Source organism: Zonotrichia leucophrys, chromosome 4 (assembly GCF_028769735.1).
Source record: "Zonotrichia leucophrys gambelii isolate GWCS_2022_RI chromosome 4, RI_Zleu_2.0, whole genome shotgun sequence".
In the NCBI taxonomy this organism is placed as follows: Eukaryota; Metazoa; Chordata; class Aves; order Passeriformes; family Passerellidae; genus Zonotrichia; species Zonotrichia leucophrys.
Window position 1 is genome coordinate 50,326,221 of NC_088173.1, and position 19,343 is coordinate 50,345,563.

The following is a 19,343-nucleotide window of genomic DNA, read 5'->3' on the forward strand; positions in this document are numbered from 1 at the left end:
GCTCGCCCATTGGGCGGTTCAAGAGTCGCGGGCTACTTGAACGGCGCGGGCGGCTCCAGGCGCGCCCGTCCCCGGCCCCGCCGCTCCGGCCCCGCCGTCCCGTCCGCCGCGCTGCCCCCGGCTCCTGCTGCGGCCATGCTGGCGGAGCAGGAGAACCAGGAGAACGTGCCCCCGCCGGCGGCCGGCAAAGCCGCGGCGCCGCCGCCCGCCGCCGGCACCCGCGTGGCGCTGGGGCTGCTGCGGGGGGCGCAGCAGCGCGCCGGGATCCCGCTGCAGGTGAGGGGGGGCGGCGGGAGCGGGGCGGTGTGCAAGGGGCGGCGGCGGGAGCTGTCAGGGCCAGGCGCTGACGGCCGCTCTCCCCACAGGCGGCGCGGGGCGGCTGCGAGGGCCATGGAGCGGCGGCGGGGCTGCAGCAGCACCAACACCAGCCCTTCTCCATCCATGTGGACGAGCCCGACGGGGAGCGGGAGCCGCGGCGGCAGCGGGGCGTCCCGGCGGGGCAGAAGGAGGAGGCGGCGCTGGGGCTGCGTGCGGCCGTGTGTACCATGGGCGAGCGGCGGCCCCTGGCTCCCCTGGGCAACGCCATGGAGCTGAGCTTCGGTACGTGAGAGCCCGGCCCTGGGCGCCGTGCAGGCCGCGTCCCACCTGCTCCCCTCAGGGCCCTGCCTGCCCCCGGGCAGCGAGGAGGAGCTCGCCCAGGGAAGGGCTCCCAGAGCCAGCTGCAGGGCTCTGGCCTGGGACGAGGGCCGGTTTGGTTCCTTTGAGCCTGCTTACCTGAGTGCAACAGCTCTGCCATGCAGCTGAGCCTATGCGTTCTTATCCCCTCCTGTTTTAGGCCGTTTTATAATTTACAACTTTAACTATCAGTACTTCATGAGAGGAGCTAGATTACAGACAAGATCAACCCATAAAGCCTCACCCTTTGCTACCATTACAGAGTTAGAAGGGGACTTGACCCAGGCAGATCCCAAGATGTTAAAGGTTTTTCTGCCAGTTAGTGGTGCAAGTGTTTTGAGCTCTTGCCAGTATGTGAAAAATGGGAACTGCCAGATCCGTCTTCTGTAGCACATGTCTGAATATCTGGGGGCTGGTTTTCCTGTGATCCACCTCGGCAGGCTACTGAAAGCTCCGGCACCCCCCTGCCCTGTTTTAAGCCACGATCTAAGCTTGCAGGATCCGCGTCTATGTTACAAGGTGTCACAGGTTGCACTGAGCACTACGTAATTGCAAGAGAGTTTTCCATCTCTTTATTCTTAGGGGGAAGAAGAGAAAGGGGAAGGAGAAAACTTTCCTGTTGCCCTAACATTTCACTTCCATAGACCCTCCCCAACTCAGTCCAGCTGAGTGAGCCTGCACAAGGTTCCCTGTGCTGTGAGGAAATGATGTGGTGCCCATTTTAACATGGCTCTTATCCTCTGCTTAGATTCTCCAAGTATTATGGATATTTCAATAACCTCAGAAACAGAAGAGAAAGCACCAAACGTTAATAACGTGCCAGACTATATCAGTGAAATCCATTCATACCTGAGGGAAATGGAGGTGAGCTGCTGTCCCTTTTCTTATTTGCATACAGCCCACGGGGGAAGAGTTTGGGGAGGAGAAATGTATCAGAACATGAGTTACCAAGACAGTGACTAAATTAGAGCTTGCTAGAAAGGGAGAAATAAGAGCACGGGACTGGTTTCTTGTGATAAAGTTTATTGTGCCACGCACAAGCTGGAAAGCAAGATTACAGAAATAGAACTTACTGATCCTAAACTCACCAGTGTTTACTTCTGATTTGTTAAATTGTGATAAATGGAGTTTAAACAGTTGCTTCCCTACCAGCACGAGGTCCAGCCTCAACTCTATCTGTCATCTAAACCTACAGGTGAAGTGCAAGCCCAAAATAGGCTACATGAAGAAGCAACCTGATATCACAAACAACATGCGGGCTATTCTTGTGGACTGGCTGGTAGAAGTTGGAGAAGAATACAAATTACAGAACGAAACCCTGCACTTAGCTGTAAATTATATTGATAGGTTTCTTTCATCCATGTCTGTTTTGAGAGGAAAACTTCAGCTTGTGGGTACTGCAGCTATGCTGCTCGCATCGTAAGTGAAATTGCTTCATTTCATGTTCCACCTGCTGGTTTCATGCCAATGAAAATCTTGGGGCTGTTCTGTTGCCTAGAGCAGGACTGACTCGGGAGGGCTTCACAGTAGGAGAAAAATCAAAGAGTTATCCACCTAAAAGCTTGGCAGTTATCTTTGAAGTTTGCCCCTAAAGTGAGAATCTGTTATTTCCAGCTGCAGCAGCCAGCATCTAAAACAGTATTTGAGGGAATATGCTTAAGGCATGTGAAAAGCAAGTTGTGCTTGCCCCAGTTGCTAATTCTGTGGGTTATTCTGGAGTTTCAGTGACTCCAAGTACTAAATTCCTTAGTCCTGAATTATCATGCTGTTGTAGCTCTCTAATTTCAAATCCTGGTGATTCAAGAGCTACGGAACCAACTGCAGCAAACTTGTTTGGCACCAGTGCCCAGCTTCTTCCCAAGTCAGAATTTAAATGAGCATTTCATTGAATGTTGGTGGTTTTCTAGTACTCAATTATTTACTCATAAACGTTTCTCCTGGCAGAAAGTTTGAAGAGATCTACCCTCCTGAAGTAGCCGAGTTTGTCTACATCACAGATGACACCTACACCAAGAAGCAGGTCCTAAGGATGGAGCACTTAATTCTGAAGGTTTTGTCATTTGACTTGGCAGCTCCAACAATCAACCAGTTCCTCACCCAGTACTTTCTACACCAGCAGACAGATGCTAAAGTGGAGAGCCTGTCAATGGTAAGTAGGAATTACTAGCTCAGCTCGTGTAATTAGAGAGTTTTATTGCAGATACTTGTTGCACATATATTTGTGTATATGTATAACATATATACACCTTCTGAATTGTGCTCCTGCAGAAGTCATTGCTGGGAACTAACACTCCTATTGCCACTTTCTGTGTGGGATACTCCATTCTTATCAGAGGCTGGCACTTGGCCTGGCTCAAGCATGCACCCTTATTCAGAGCAGGCAGAGATTAATGAACTTGAAATTGGGGCTTGTTGCACTGCCAGATCTTTCCCTCTCTCTTATCTACAGCTGCCACACCTACCCACACACTTTGCCAGGACCACTAACACACTTTGGCAAAAAAGGACTTTTGGTTTGTTTTTTCCTCAACCAGCAGCAAGCTCTAAATCCAGAGACTAATTTCTAGAACAAAGCACAGATAACCTTTCAGCTGAAGTTATAGTAAATCCTAGCTCTCTGGTAGGTACCAGAGGCCCTAAACACAAGCCTTTGTCTCACTGTGCAAAGGTCAGACCTGACTACACTCTTCCCTCTAGTTCTTGTATGTTTGTAAATATAAAATGTGCTGGGAAAGCAAGTGCTGGGAATGCTGTTTGGCAGTAACTAGCAGGAGATGCTTAAAGAGAAAGTAAGTGGAAACTGATAAAAGATGTCCTTCCAGCTGATGGCAGGATTGCAAGCTCAAGTTAGGGTTCCAGAGCAACTGTTAACTTTTGGAAGCAGATGATTCCCTTTTTCATTTCCCTTGCAGTACCTGGGAGAGCTGAGTCTAATTGATGCTGATCCTTACCTGAAATACTTGCCGTCAGTTATTGCTGCTGCAGCATTTCATCTGGCAGATTACACACTCACTGGACAAAGCTGGGTACGTAGCACTCTGGTGTGAGCCCTCACAGGCCTCTGTGTATGCTCAGTGTGTTTGTACACAGTTCTGAGTGCTGGGCCTGGGCTCCAGGAATTGCAGCCCCTCTGTGCTCCTGGGCTGGTAATTAAGGATTGCTCCCTGTGGCGTATGAAAAATGGGGTAGGGGAGTGAGGTAAACATAGTTCAACAGAACTCCACTGCTGGTGATCACCATAAGTGAACAGCAACATTCAAATGTCCCTCACCCTTTCTTTTTTTCCCCTCAGCCTGAATCCCTGTGCAAAGTAACGGGCTACACCCTTGAAGACATCAAGCCTTGCCTCATAGACCTACACAACACCTACCTCAAAGCAGCCCAGCACACACAACAGTCCATAAGGGAAAAGTACAAGAGTACCAAGTGAGTATCTGTGGAGGTGTTAATGGCTGATTTGTCCAAGCATGTGCCTGCCTGGCAGGGTGTGGGTGTGGGATGTATCTTTTGAGTCTTCAGGCACACTCAATTCACCTCTTCAGTGAGAGGATGACAAGACTCCTTGGGGTTTTTACATGGTGGTTTGTCAGGCAATACTTGGTGTTCTGTTGCTGCCTGAACTGTCAGGTAGAAACTGGAGGAATTTTTCTTGACATTCCTACAGTTGGTGATACCTAATGCTCCTAAAAATCTGTGTGGGGCATGGCAGCCAGCAAGCCCCAGAATTTTTCCTGCCTGCCTGGTAGGAAATGTGCTTTGCTGCAGTTATGCTGCCCTTTGTGGCAAAGAGCACTTGAGCAAGATGACATCCTGCCTCTTTTGTTCCCTCTCTAGGTACCATGGAGTATCTCTCATTGACCCACCAGACACACTAAACTTATTGTAGTAATCAAGAGACTGATCTTTTTAAGAGATGTATATTACCAGAAAATGATGTACAGTTTTAAACATGGTTCAGGATTCTAGATATGATCAATCAGAATATGAATACGGGCCTCGATGACTTCAATTATGAAGTTTAGTTTCATATGGTTTTAATGTAAATCTTTTGTACATGCAATCTTGTTAAGAGTTTTAGCTGTGTTTTTATCAAAATGTTCTCTTCAGGCACAGAATTAACCATGCAGGCCACATGAAGTCCGAGACTGCTTATCTAATTATAGACTAAATGTTAATACTAGCAGTGCATTATTATAGTAGGGCTTTTTTTCCTTCTGAGTAAGAAAGATTTGGTTTCCACAGAGTATCAGTAGCATTTTTATTCTGTCTAGTTTAAACTGAGACTTAGCATAGATCCAAAACATTGCCTTAATGGCTACAAAACTGGAAGAAACTCTCTGGCCACGAGGAGAGCTCCTTGCTGGAACCGACTCATGAAGCTCTTTAGGACCTGCCCCAGTTGCTGTATAATGTAGTGCCAGATTTCATCAGGGGAAAGGCTGAGTGCTCTGCTGCAGGGACTGCACAGTTAAAACCCCTGCACCAGTTCATACCTTGTGCTTCCACTACACAGAAAATGGCCTTGCTGTCACTATCTTCTGGTCCAAGTGTAAAACTGATACTAATGCAAACCCATGGAGTTCCCACTGGTGTGTTGGCCGTCCCAAAAGTCCATTGATGCCTACTGAGAACATTAGTCCTCAGTCTGCTTGCCTTGTACCTCTTCAGGGGTGGTGGAGGGGTTAAACTGCAGTGGGTGAGCTGCTGCTCTGTGGCCTCAAGAGCAGGGAATGTCTTCTGCCATGGATGGGCTGCGTGCAGAGCAGAGCAGCGCAGCAGGAATTCCATATGCCCCTCATGCTTGGGAGGAGCTCCTCTCTGGCACGCAGCAAAAATGTGCCATGATTTCCCTTAGTTCTGCAACTGTTACATAAGCAAACTGGCATTCAATCAGCATTAGATCAAGTGGATGTTTACCTTCAGCCTGTGTAAATGGAGTGATGCTGCCCTGCACTGCTGCTGTTGGCATGTAAAGCAGCGAGTGCATGGAAGTGGGCTGAATTAAGCCATTTCCAGGTTGGCTAATAAACAGTTTTTGTATCTGATGTTAGTGGTCTTGCCAATAGCTTAAAATCACTGAGGGGTAGTGCTGTCATCTTAGACTGGCATTCATTCCTAAAGCCTTTTGGCAAGGGCTGCCTTGTGAAACCTGTGCCTCTTCAGCTTGGAGTCGGGGCTGTCTCTGGTTATCTGGGCACCCAGCAGTATGAACTCCTCCCCACAGATGTCCAGCAGCTGTTTGGGTGTGGGCTTTTGGAAATATTTTTTTTCAAATCGTCATCTCTGTCAGGCTGAGCAGCTGCAGTTAAAGAGAAAGAATTCCTGGTGTCACCTCAGCAGCTACAAAGTTACTACTCTGCCCCCACCCTTGTGCTCCTGCCTGAGCCTTCCCTGAACCACCTCAACTACAAAAGCAATGGTGATCAAAATTCTGGTCGAAATAAGCAGCAGGAGTGGCCTTTTTGGCCAATCTGTTCTTCTTAGGATGCACTTGGACTTCTATGCATGTTCTAATGGTTAATGAAAAACCATTTCATTGGCCAGCAGCCTTTATTTAGATTATTTTCAGTGGGCTGCTACTGAAATGCTAAAATGAATTTGGGACAGCCTGTGCAGTATATCATGTCTGGTGCTTGGGGTTGGAAACACTTTAACCTTGCAGGAGAGGGAGTTTGCATAGGGAGGAATGTGTTTTTCCCTGTTTGTGACCTTGGAAAGGCAACTGGCAACGCTGACTGGTAGCAATTACTTGAAGGTTCCAGACCACAATGCTCCTCTGGGGAAACTGGGTTCTGCCTTCCCCTTCCTTTCTGTGGTGTATTCCAGGACCACTGAGAAATAGCAACTTTGGAGGGGTAATTTAAAGGAAGCTTATGAAGTATTTTCTCCAGAAAAGGAGCAAGTAGCAGTACTTTAGGTGAAAAGACTTCAGTGGGTTTTAGTATTAATTTAGTGCTTAATCAAAGAGCTGTGCTCAAGTTTCAATGGAATTTGTCCCCATGGCATGGAGAAAAATTCTTCCCTGCTCCCTGAGCTTCATTTTCACCATTATCAACCCGACCTCCTCTGCAGCCTAACAAAAAATCCCCAGTCAGGGGCTGGCAGCTGTGCCCAGCATGACAATGTTCCTCCTTCCTCAGGGCAGCTCTTGCTTCTGCTATCAAGTGCTATCTTTTTCCACCTTCTCATTTTCCAAAGTTAATATGGGACAATTCCAGCTTTTGCTTCTAAGCCTTGAACAAAATATCCCAGGTTGTACTGTACTACTGTTAAGCCTATCCAGGTTAACTTCTAATCCTTTCCAACTCAAGGCTCTAAGGAATAGAGGGATGTTACATGTGAAGAAGGGAGAAACAGCAGTGCAAAAGGTACTGTTCTTTTTTCTGAAGAAGTTTACAGTCTTGTGGTAATACAGAACTAAGAAGGAATTGCATCTTCACCCATTTTTGTACTCAGGACAGTGACTTTGGGTTGGAAGAACTGACACTAAGAAAATGCACTGGTTTAGCTCCTGGAGATAAGAGGGTTTGTGTGTTGATCCCTTCTCCTGAAAGAGCACAACTTGATTCAAATTCTGCCTGGCTGGGAGCAATGTTATATAGACATGGTTTTGGGTTTTTTTCTACATTAAGTTCTTAACCTGATTTGGGGAATGTAAAATCCGCAGCAGTAACTCCTCTCCTGTTCACAGCTCATGTAGCACGGAGGTCACCTGTAAAATAGCCCTGCTTCACTCTGTAAATATGTGTGTGTTTCCAGGGTCACTTGTTTGCAAACAAGGTGCCCAGATCAGGTATTTTGCAATTCTCCCTGTCTCTTTGTTTTGCCTGATCCTAAATTGAGAGCATAACTCTTTGCCTATAGTTCAAGAAACATTCCTGTCTGTTGCATGTAATATTTAATTAAACTTTTAAAGAAACTCCACTGCTGAAGTTTTGTGCTGGTTTGTTAAGTCCATGCATTTCTGCTGATTTTCATACAAAGTGGTCTGAGTACAAGGTAAGATGTGCAGTAATGGAGGCAAGAAGGCTTTAATCACAGCACATTGATTTTCCCCTGTGAAGAAAGCTGAACTAGGTGAGTTTTTGCTGCAGCTGGATGCCAAACCTAGGATTTCAGTTACAGGCACCATTTTTTTATTTAAATCTGTGTACAATGGTTTAACATATATGTAAAAGCAAAACCAGATATAGGGAGGGGAGGAAATAAAATTATCTACAAAAATAAACTCAGTAATAATACACCAAAATTCATATGATACAGCATTCCTGCAGGAGGGATGATGGCTTTAACGAGAAGTTCTCTTCTTTCTTCTCCTTTTGTTAAATGCTTTCTTACTTGGATTTTCTTGTTTGGAGCTGGCCTGTGTTCTGTCAGCAAACAACAGTTGTATCAGAGAAACATACTGAATAGTTTTTCAAAATAACACAGGCTGATTATCCATAACTTGGCAACTCCCCACCAAGCCTTGGGCCAAGGTGTAAGTTAATCTTTTGCAAGTGCACTAACAACAAGGTTTTCCATGGATACAGCAGCAAATCTCACTTATTGGAGGTAAAACTCAACATCAGCTCTAGTGCAGCACACAGAATGTCTGCAGCAGCTCTCAGGAGCCTCTGACTGAGATCCACTTGTCTGTTCTCACTCCCTCTGGAAGGACTAAAATGAGTCAAATGAGCTGCAGGCCAGACAGGTTCTGGCCTCCCAGGACAGAAGAGATTTAGCTAGATTTAAACTTCCTTGCTCTCAGCTATATCTGTATTCCCTTTTATCCACTGAAACCTTTCTTGGCCTTGCCAAAATCCTGCCCTTCCTGGTAATACTCCTTACAAACTTTTCCCCTCCTAATTCCACTTGCTGGTTACCTTGTTTTCCTTGGTAGTTCCTGTGGTTCCAGAATGACAACTTCTTCCTCCTCGCTGTCAGACACAACAATGGGTTCATCTAAAAAAACACACAAACCCCACCAACCCCAAACTGCTGGTCAGCTTTGTACAAACAACTCCTGTAAATAATAACCACAGCATTTTTAAACAAACATCCCGAGGGGTTGCTGATTCATTTGGAGCCCTCCCCATACTACAGAAATCAACTTCTGAAAACTGACTGGGTCAAGTGGAATTAGCAAATGTGTAAAGTGCCTACAATGGTTCTTTCTTCCTACAGACCTTTCACATTTTAACTATGAACTGTTAATAAAGTGATATAATAAGATCTGATATTAAGAAAACAAATATTTACCACTCTTAGTTTCCTTCAGTGTACTTGTATCCTCAGTCTCCACCTTCACACATTCAAAAGCAGCTGCCTCACTTTCACCTTCCTCTTCTGCTGCTTCTTCCTTCTCAGATTCTTCAAGGTCTCCCCAGGAGCTCTCTATTCCTTCCCCAATTTGGGCTGTGCCAGGAGTGTGCACTACTGGACTGGCAAAACTGCAGGAGTTAAGAAAAACCTTGGTGTTTGCTGGTACATTGCTTTATGTTCTGAGAGTAAAGCTGGGGACAACAGCCCTAAAGGGGAGTTCAGAGTGCCACTTCTCCAGTCACTGTAACAATCACAGCTCTGACCTCAGCTCTGCACTTCAGGCAAGGAATTAAAATCAGACCGAACCAAGACCAGGATGATGATGAGGAGGATGATGATGATGTTTCCTCTCAAGTTTATATGGCCACCTAACCCAAGAGGAATCTTAGATGTGTGTTAGCCTGGTTTTCCCTTGGGTAATACCCTGGAAAAGATACACTTCTGAGGGAGGGTCAGCTTTAGCAATGATTTCTCCAGCCTGTTCTTCCACGTCGTTGGTGTCCACAGCAGCACTCTCCATTTTGAAGGCAGTGATCCTTTGGTTGGGGATGGATTCTGCGAAGCCGAACTTGCCGCCTTCTTTCCTGGCCATTCAGCAACAGACATTATTTCAGGATAACCAAAAACTGCTGCTCTTTTCAAGTTCAAATATACAACTGCTTGCTATTTAAAACAAATACAAGTGAAGACAATTTGCTGCTGAAACCACAATCTGACATTATTCCCTAAAAAATCTCATTTCCAGCCCTTCCCCAAACACTCACCTGGCTTTCTGGTCATTTTCCAAGGCTTTCTGAATCAGTTCTGTTATTTCTGCAACCTTAACAGCTGTTATTTTACTGCACCTCAGAATCTGTTACACATACAAAAAGCAGCTTACAACCAGGAAATCAAGAGGTTTTTAACTGAAACTACAGAGCACCCTAAGAATCACATACATTTCAATCACAGGAATTACAAACACAATATGGCACCTTAGCATGAGGGTCTGGATTCACTGAGACTTTATGCAAAAAGTTAACAGCTTCCAGAGTGCAACTGGAAATAATTTGCAGGGGGTTTTTTTTCAGCCAAATCTCAGGGAAAATAAAAATATGCATATCTGACCAAAACCAATGCATTTTCTACATCATAGTACACAGTACTATGCTCTTCCACTAAGACAAAAATACATAATCTTTTCCAATAAAATCAGACAGTTAATTGACTTCTCAGTTTCCAAATGTCACGGATATTTCCACATCAAGACTGCAGCACAGGAAGCAGTCAGTACACCACAGAAGGACTGGTCAAAGCAAAATTTACCTGATCTGGCAGCAGCATGACCACTCCACTGGACTGGATGGTACAAATTTCATGGTGTTTATTCATGGCAATTACCAGCAGCCCATCCATCACCCGCTCCTCACGTTCAGTGGGATCCACCAACAAATAGGTCCTAGAATCAAGGTTTGAAATATGAGGCAACGGTAGAAATTTGAGGTATCTTATTACCCTCAAACACAATTAAACAAAGGAGTTGGTTTGCATATTAATAACTATGGGTATATAAGGTTTATACCCCTTATATGGGTACATAGGACCTCAAAATCTTACCCTTGATGGAAGAAGGCAAAACTGACACAAATGGGCATGTGGTGGATACTCAAGGGGACAGGATCACGTTCCTCAGGAGTGTACTTTGAAAGGAATTGGCCCAGAACACAGTTATTTATGAAACTTGTTTGATTTTAAAGCGACAAAGAAATTTCAGGAAATTAAAAAAAACACCAAAAACCAAAAAACAACTTACCACAGTTACTTCCTCTCCTTGCACAGACACATCTGGCCTGCGAAAATGGCACAGAGCTACAATCCCTGCTATGCTGGCAGCATCAGTGATGTTGCCATCATGGTTTAACAGGTGCATGTCCAGCCGAATTTGCCAAACCTGACAAAAACAAAACAAAAAACAAAACTGCTTGATTTCACAGAAGTTTGGTTTTTTTTAAAACTAGTTCATTTTTTTGAACCAGAAAAAAACCAGTATATTTTCCTTAGGTCTTTGATTAAGAAGATGAAAGATCTTGGTATATTTGAAGATACCCAGATTTAGTTATGACGAAGTATGCAGCACTTCAGCACAATTTAAACATCATTCTGTAGGGTCCCAGTACTTCAGAAAGCCTATGCAGGCAGGCAAAGTAAAAATCCTCTCAAATCAGATGAGTGGATCTTTACACTAACCTAAAATCAGTACTTCTACTATCCAACACAAGATAGAGGCCAACTTAAAATTGGACTACGTGTATCTTTTAGTTTAAAGCCATCAGAAGTGAAGTTTTCCTACCTTTTCACCAGCAACGACACAGAGAGATTCAGTCTCAATGCACTTGGAGTCTCTGAGGCATCGCTCCAGCAGTCTGTTCAGTGACACCAGTAACTCGGATTGTCTGTTGGAACAAAATTAACCCAAACTCAACACGATTACAGTGGCTTTTATGCCATCCTTGTTTAGTGTTCTTTAGACATTCATTACCTGCCAGGCTCCAGCCCAGGTGCAGCCATGGGTGAGAGCTCCAGGTTAAAGAAGAGCACACCTTCCGTGGGCCGACTGGGCTTAGGGGCAACGAGTTCACACGAGACCTGGGCAAGAACCCTGCCAAGGCAAAGAAAGCACCAAGTCACAGAGCGTGCCAGGGAAAATCTAGAAACAAAACACATACTTGGGGAAAAAGCACGTGGTTAGGGTTTTAGTTTGTAATTTTCACTCCTGACAGTTTCTTGTTCAACGCCTACCATACAGATTTAAACTTTGGTCGACAACTGAAAGAACCAAATGTTAAGAACTAGAACATACTCCTGTCTTTTAAGACTAAAAATTGACTCGAACACATGAGAAAATGTAATGAAATATTGTGCATATATTCGTAATGCTATAATTCATATTGTGCATATTCATATGCATAAAGTGCTTATATTTCATTGTTACACATGCAAAAAAGGGTCGTTTGGTTTGGGGAAGAATGCAAAATGCGAGATATAGGGAAACTAGGGAACAATTTTGCATTTTATAAATTAGCTGTAACTACAATAATCACGGAAACACCATCCCTTTCCCGCTTACTTAATTTCCATCTTCTCCTCTTTGCTCCTACCCTTGAAATACTACGACATTAAGGCTCGAAAGGTTAAAATCTGTTTACAGAGCTCTCTGGGAACCTCGGGCTCCAGCTAAGCCGGGGCCCGCAGCCGAGCTCCCGCTCCTACCTGGTCCTGCCCAGCTCCACGATGCAGCAGCCGCGGTCGGCGCCGAAGGAGATGCGGATGTTCCGGTAGTCGTAGCACTGCCGCCCGTCCAGGCGCTGCGGGAATACACGGACGGACACACGGACAGGGTCAGCGCGCCATGCCCGGCATGCGACGGCACCGCGCGGGCGCGGATCGCGGGGACAGCCGGGCAGCGGGGAAGGCATGGGGAAAGGGGCAGGGAGGGGGATGCCGGCGCCGCACCTTCTTCTCCTGGATGGCTCTCAGGAGGAAGCGCCGCTCGCAGTTGGAGAGCGGCGTCGCCTTCATGGCCGCGCCGTGAGGGTGACGGGCGGAGAGACGGGCGAAGGAGGGGGAGCGCGCGCGCGTCATCGCCACGCGCCGCGCGTGCCCAGTGTGCACGCGCCGGGCTCCCACCCCTGCGCGCGTCCCCTCAGGGAGGGCACGGCCCTGGGAAATCCCTTATGGGGCGCGAACACGCTCTGCTTGGAAAAACTTCCCCTGCTCTCCAAGCTAAACCTGCCCCGGCTCGGTTTCATACTGTTTCCTCGAGTCCTGTCCCTGGTCATCAGGGTGCAGAGATCGGCATCTGCCCCTCCGCTCCCCGTCCCGAGGATGCTGAGGTCTTCCCTCAGTCTCCGCCAGCTGGACAAACCAAGTGCCCTCAGCTGCCCTTCACACGGCTTCCCCTCCAGGCCCTTCAGCATCCTCGTGCTGCCCAACAGCTCCATGTCTTTTCCATATTGCTTCCATTTTGGTGCCTAAAATTGCATACAGCCCCCGAGGAGAAGCCGCGGCAGCGCAGGGTGTGCGCCTCAGCCGTGAGGCGGCACATGAGGGACAGAGGCAGCGTGAGCTGATGCCGGAGTGCCGGTGTCGGGAAAGCCACCTGGAATTAAAAAAAAAAAAACAAACACAAAACTTGCATGCCAGACATTTGGAGTGGTTCACACTATTGTGGTGCCCAGCCCTTAAGGCGCGGATTGCCCTGCAGCCCGCAGGAAGCAGCCGGGCCGGTGTCGGGAGCACGGCGGTCAGTGCTGCAGGCAAAAATGCAGCCAAGACATCCAGGCTGCCAGAGGAACATCCCTCCCTGCTGTTCTGAAATGTTGCCCGTAAGTAAAAAGGCCTTTACAAGTGGCCTTTATGCCTTGTTTGAGCTATAACGAGAAAATGTTATCTTCCCACCAACATTAAGCCCCAGACACTGGCGTTTTCCACACAAAAGTGTTGAAATATCTCAGTTGGGCTGTCTTTTCAAACCCTGTTAACACACTACAGTTCTAGTACAAACTAAAATGTAAGTTGTGTTTCTGAAACTCACAAGTTTGTGTTGGTGAGGACAAGTGCTGCCTGATTTTCCCATGCTGGTTTTGTACTTTCAGTTTAGGATAAATATCGTCACAAATATTAAGACAATATCGATGACATTCTAGAAAGACACTCCTTCTCCAAGGCCAAAAATAAGCAATTAGCCCTTGGAGTTTTACTGGCAGTCTTTATGTGGAAATTCTGTCTGATTTTACGTTTTTGTTGTGTGAATTTGGTGACAATATTCATTAGTGAAGGCTTGGGATTAAATTCTGTTACTCTTCAAGTTTACTAACAGCAAATTTAGAAGGGATTTTTTTGTTTGTGGGAGTCGTCCAAACTATGTTACTCTTCGTCAATTACAAAAAGATGTTAATTTCAGTGTTTACTCTTCATCAATTACAAAAAGATGTTCATTTCACCGTATGTTGAGATTTCTGCTTGAAGTGGAGTGGGAAAAATTCCTGTTCCTGCTCTCTCAGTGAACTGCTAGGTGCCTCAATCCAACAGGCTGGTGGCAAAGCACCCTTTTCAAAACAGAGAAGGTGGTGATGATGGTGAGCTTCAGGGGGAGCTGGATGTAATTCCAGGGGAAATAAGTCAGGTATTGGGGCTGGAAATCAGCTGTGTCCCCTTTGATCCATGCCTGTCTTCTTCACACAAAGGTTACTTTACAGCTTTGGTGCTTGCACATGTGCTAGGAAGGGTGTAGGATTTAATGGACAAATTAAGGAAGTGTAAAACCACAGCATTGGAAATCTGTAGGAGGAGGGTAAACAGAAAATAAGGTCAGTATAAATGGTTAATGAAATAGAAGCTGAGAAATTTCTGTGTTTCTGAACAGTGGAGGGCAGGGCTACAGTGGTAATGAAATAATGGAAATACTCTGGGTGTTCAGGGGGAGTGAGTGTCCCACCCTGCAGAGTGAATAAATGAGCAAATAAATCACAGGTACTTAGGCTAAAGCAGGAACTTTTAGAAAGATCCTGATGATCTACTGTGCCCACATGGAAGCGTTTCTTCTTTTGAGCTGAATGCTCTGTGGGCTGAAATGCTTGAATTGGATTATCTTACTGAATCGAGCCTGGAGGGAAAATCTCATTTGAGGACTGGAGAAGAAAAGCAAACTGCATCAGAATCTTTGCTTCTTGACAGCAAGCTGCCAGCAATTTTTATGGCCTAATCAAAATAAATAAGAAATTGACCTTCTCTTTCCATGGCAGCCTTAACTGCAATGTGCCGCTGCTGCTTGGCTGCAAGTCCTGCTCATTTCCACACCCGTGCATGACATGATGCATGCATTGTTCCAGCTGATAAGGTCATTTGGGAAGAAAGGCTCTGCCTAGATGTAATAATTTAATTTATTATTTGTTTTTATGGTGAACAGTTCTGGGGGGCTTGGGAGGATGGGTAATCCTTGCCTCTCCCTGAGATGAGGAACTGGATATTCTGGCCAGGATCCAGGGAAACACTGGATCAAACAAGCTCTCAAACAAGGGAATCTCAATCCAGGGAAGCACTCAAACAAGCTCTTTATCTGAAGCACAGATAAGCACCTTTGTCCCTTACGTATTAGAAGGAATGTGTCACAGCATCCAAGGCGAAAATTTAGGAAAGGAGTTGCCTGGTATATATGCTCAAATAATTTTATTTAAAAAAAAACCCAAACCAACCAACAAACAAACAAAAAAACCCCAAACAACAAGACCAACAACAGAACAAAACAAAAAAACCCCAAAAAAAAAAAAAACAAAAAAAAAAAAAAAAAAACAAAAAACCCCAAAGAAACAAACAAAAAAAAACCCCAAACCAAAAACCAAAGCAAAAAAAACCCAAAAAAACGAAACAGACAAAAGAAAGGGATACAGAACTGCCAGAAAATCATCCAAACAAAACAAAAAAACCCCAAACAACAAGACCAACAACAGAACAAAACAAAAAAAACCCAAAAAATAAAACCAAAAAAAAAACCAAACCAAAAAAACACACAAAAAACCCCAAAGAAACAAACAAAAAAAACCCCAAACCAAAAACCAAAGCAAAAAAAACCCCAAAAAAATGAAACAGACAAAAGAAAGGGATACAGAACTGCCAGAAAATCATCCAAACACCAGCTTAAGACAAACTGGTAATAATATCTTCATCTACTTGCTGGATGCTTCTAGCTTGATCATCTTCCATAGGCTAGATTTCAAGGTAAACCCCAAAATATTCTTGCTGTTACCGCCTGTACTTTAACCTTCACATCACCTCCTGGGGTTTACTGCTCTCGTGAAAGAATTTAAGAATTTTTTTTGCTCCAGAGGGTGGTGCCAGAAATTCTGATCGTGTAGACAGTGCTGCATGGAATGAACTCTGGTTCCCAGCCCTCAGCAATCCCTTGGGGAAAGTGGGAAGTGTTTCCAAGGCTGGATGCCAGGCAAGCAACAAAGTCAGAGGAAAATATGTTACACCTCTCCTTTTTCTGTCTCCACACCCTGCAATTTCCCTGTCTCCAGGCGAGCTGTTTCCATGATTTCTATGGATTTAAGCGAAACCAGTTGCTGAGTTAAGTGTCATGCTAAGCCAGAATTGTTACAGCTTGAGTTGAAGGCTCTGAATATACAAAACCAATGTCTGAGTTCAGATTTTAGTGTGGTTTAAGATTTTCAAGCCTTTTAGAAGCATCTTCAAATTCTCTTAAGAACCAACAGGTGTCTGTGTTAAAGTAGAAACTGTAATTTCATTTCATGGGGAACAGGCAAAAATAGAACAAAATTGTTTCCTGAAAAAAAGTGCTTTCTCATATCCTAATCTTAAATATTACTTGAGAGGTAAGGTAAATACTGGCTTGATGCAAGAGCTCAGGAGTGTGAAAATTAAGTGAATATCTATTTGGAATCTAGTTTGTTTTTTTTTTTTTCCTGTTGAAAGGTGTCAGAAAATGTTTGCCGGTACCACATATTGATAGTCCTACAATACAGAGGAAATCCAGAGTACTGACAAGCTTATGAGCCCCATCTGATCCCTGAGAGATGACAGCACATTTAATAACATTGGGGATTATCAGATAATCAAGTTAAACCATTAAATCAAAATGGCTTTTTTTTTTCCAATTATTTCTCCTGCTTATTCAGCTTCCAAGTATCTGTTACAGACCAGAAATTAATTTTGACTGCCTTGAAATGCTGGAAGTCATAATCTTTCTCAATCAAGTGATTTTGTTGTTCTGCATGGACAGCCTCTCTTAAAATCTTGATACTAAAATGCTCCTTTTAAAACAGGGGATGCATCTTTTTGTTGATTTGTCTGATTTTACATGAAATTTCACATTTACAGTTGTATCTTAGAATGCAGGGGTTGTTAAAAGATAGAAGTGTGGTTGAGAAGTGCCTCGTGTTGTGTAGAACATCCACTCAGCAGGGTCTCATGCACAAGAGCAGACTGTCTCACATCAAGTATTCTCTGTGCCACATGTGTTAATCTCTCCATATTTTCCAAAGATGCCAATTCTTCATTCCCTGCCCAGAAATGCTTACAGGAAAACTGCTGTGAGTTAGTTGGATTGCTCATAGTAATACAAGCAAAATGGGAAAGTGTCCAATTATTGTGTCAGAGATCACAGAGAGCCAGGATGAGCATAGAGAATGATGGATGCAGGTCTTGCCTTTTCCCACCAGGTGATGTTTTCTACAGTATAGATGAAGTTGTCAGAATGATGTTTTGTTACTTCAAGAAAAGGTGAGTGATCATTTTCCCAAATTGCCTCAATTTTTTATATTGAGCTCTACTGTGAAATATTATTCACAGGTCCAGCAAGGATAGAAGATTTGGTGTAAAATCATGTACACTCAATACATATTTGTCTCCTTAGCTCAGACTTGGGGTGATGCTATACTTATGTTAAGAATTTGGGAGGCTTGGTGAAGTAGAATTAATGAGCTTTTTTAAAATACACATTTCTTCAGAAAACAGTACTTTCTCAGGCCCTCACAAAATTTGCAGTATAGGCAGCCGTGCCAATGTTCCCTCTCCGAAATTTCACTTCCCTGGCTTATAAATCCTTGGAAGCTTTGGGAATATGACTTGAGGACAGACAAATCATGCAGGGAAGTGGACAGATGGAACCATGAAAGGCAGAACTCATGGTGGGTCCATCACAATCGTATCGTTCACCAAAATCTGAGTCAAGTGGCCAAAACTCGGAAGAACTTTCCTACTGCCACGGCAATACCTGAGGAGTGTTTTTGCTTGGGGCCACGGGCAGGGTTCTCAAATATCTTCAAGGGGAGAGACATTTCCTGGTGCCACTGGCGTTCGGAGCTGTTTGGCCTGTGATGGTGCAAGGTGATTCGGGCTGGGGAGGCAGCGAGGGTGGGTGCACATGTGGGCATTTCAGTCTGGACGGAAGGCTCCGACTCGAAGTGTGCCAGCCCAGGAGCTTCTCCTGCCGGTGACAAGTGGTCGTTTGTGTGACAGGGGACCCGTGCCCAGGGAGCGGGGACAACACGCGCCAGGCTCGGAGCGCCAGCACGGTGGAGCCCCGGTGCCCCGGCACCGACCGCCCCTGCCCCGGTGCCCTCCTGCCGGGAGGGGCCGCAGAGGCGGGGGGTGAAGGCAGGACGGGCTCCGCGGCCCCTCCGCCCGGTGCCCCTCTCCTGCCGCAGGGGAGGAGGCTCGGCCGCCGCCGCCACCGGCACCGAGCGGTCCGCGGGGAGCCGAGCCGAGCCGCGCCGCGGGCGGCATGGAGTGGGAGCTCAACCTGCTCCTCTACCTGGCGCTGTTCTTGCTGCTGCTGCTGCTGCTGTTGCTCCTGCTGTGCCTGCTCCTCCGGCAGCTGCGGGGCTCGGCGGGAGCAGCCCCGCGCCGCCTCCCGCCGCCCCGGCAGCCCTGGGCTGAGCGCCGGCAGCCGGGAGCTGGGAGCCGCCCGCCGCCGCCGCCGCCTCGGGCCGCCCCCAGGTGAGTCCGCGACACGCAGGGAGGGCTGGGGGCCGCCCCCGGGGCCGCCTCCGCCTCTCCGCGTCCCCCGGGGAGGCGCGGGCTGAGCGCTCCTCCGCCGGTGCAGCATCCCTGTCCTCGGCCGCCCAACGAGCCCGCGCTCTCTCTAGGGTAGCTACGTCTGCCATGGAAAATTCGGGGGAAATTTGAAGGTGCGCCCACCCTGCAGCTTTTACTCTGTAAGAAAGTTTTATAAAACTCCCCTCCGGGTTTCTTTGCGGAGGAGGTTATGTTGGCTTTCCTTTGGCATACAGACATCCGAATTTGACCTGATTACAGAATTTTTAAATGTGAGTTTTCCAGTGCGGGAGACACCTTTTAAAAGAACTTCTGCCCTCCCCCCCCGCCCCCTGCTTCAACCACATCTAATTCAGTTTTCCTCCTATTACTCGACAGGAGCTATTCCATCATGTAGCTAAAATTCCAAGCTTCACTCCCTGTCGAGTGGGAGCAGACCTGACAACAGCCCATCGCTGACCCTACCCCATCTCTGATGTCCCTCAGGCACCACTCTGGCCCCAGCACAGCAGCTGCTGCTCCCAGGTAATGCCTGGGGCTGGTGTCGATGCAGTGTGGCTGAGCAGCCACCGCCTGCTGACTGCCCCCATCTTGTGCAAGGCATCAGGGGTGGCACCAACCACGAAGCAATTCAGCTGCTGGGCCTTTAGGTAGGAAATTTGTGTTTGAGGCCTTTAGGAAATTTGTGCAGACCTTTGGCTGCAGACTTTCATAGCACGTGTTTTTCTTAGCTCTCTGGAACCAGGGTGTCTTTCAGAGTGTGAGCTCAAGTGAACCTGTGCTCACTCTGGTGAGTTTCTGCACCATGG

General features: G+C 46.4%; 2 protein-coding genes across 3 annotated transcripts; one reads left to right on the top strand and one right to left on the bottom strand.

Moving 5' to 3' along the window:
• The first annotated feature begins 135 nt into the window (after positions 1-135).
• Positions 136-7,593, top strand: CCNA2 (cyclin A2). Its single transcript, XM_064711625.1, has 8 exons — positions 136-276; positions 366-600; positions 1,424-1,539; positions 1,871-2,094; positions 2,620-2,824; positions 3,588-3,701; positions 3,968-4,101; positions 4,510-7,593. Exons 1-8 carry the CDS (start codon positions 136-138, stop codon positions 4,559-4,561), a joined length of 1,221 nt encoding a protein of 406 aa, XP_064567695.1. The 3' UTR covers positions 4,562-7,593.
• A 194-nt stretch (positions 7,594-7,787) lies between these two features.
• EXOSC9 (exosome component 9) lies at positions 7,788-12,620 on the bottom strand. Of its 2 annotated transcripts, none has more exons than XM_064711624.1 (12): positions 12,472-12,620; positions 12,229-12,323; positions 11,498-11,617; positions 11,309-11,411; positions 10,772-10,909; positions 10,576-10,658; positions 10,285-10,417; positions 9,744-9,832; positions 9,417-9,563; positions 8,917-9,098; positions 8,541-8,619; positions 7,788-8,045 (listed from the first exon to the last, which is right to left on the bottom strand). In XM_064711624.1, the coding sequence occupies exons 1-12, from the start codon at positions 12,598-12,600 to the stop codon at positions 7,964-7,966; spliced, it is 1,380 nt and encodes a 459-aa protein (XP_064567694.1). In that variant the 5' UTR covers positions 12,601-12,620; the 3' UTR covers positions 7,788-7,963. The 2 variants fall into 2 exon arrangements, with proteins under 2 accessions (XP_064567694.1, XP_064567692.1); XM_064711622.1 differs by having other exon boundaries at positions 8,917-9,107.
• Positions 12,621-19,343: the final 6,723 nt, after the last annotated feature.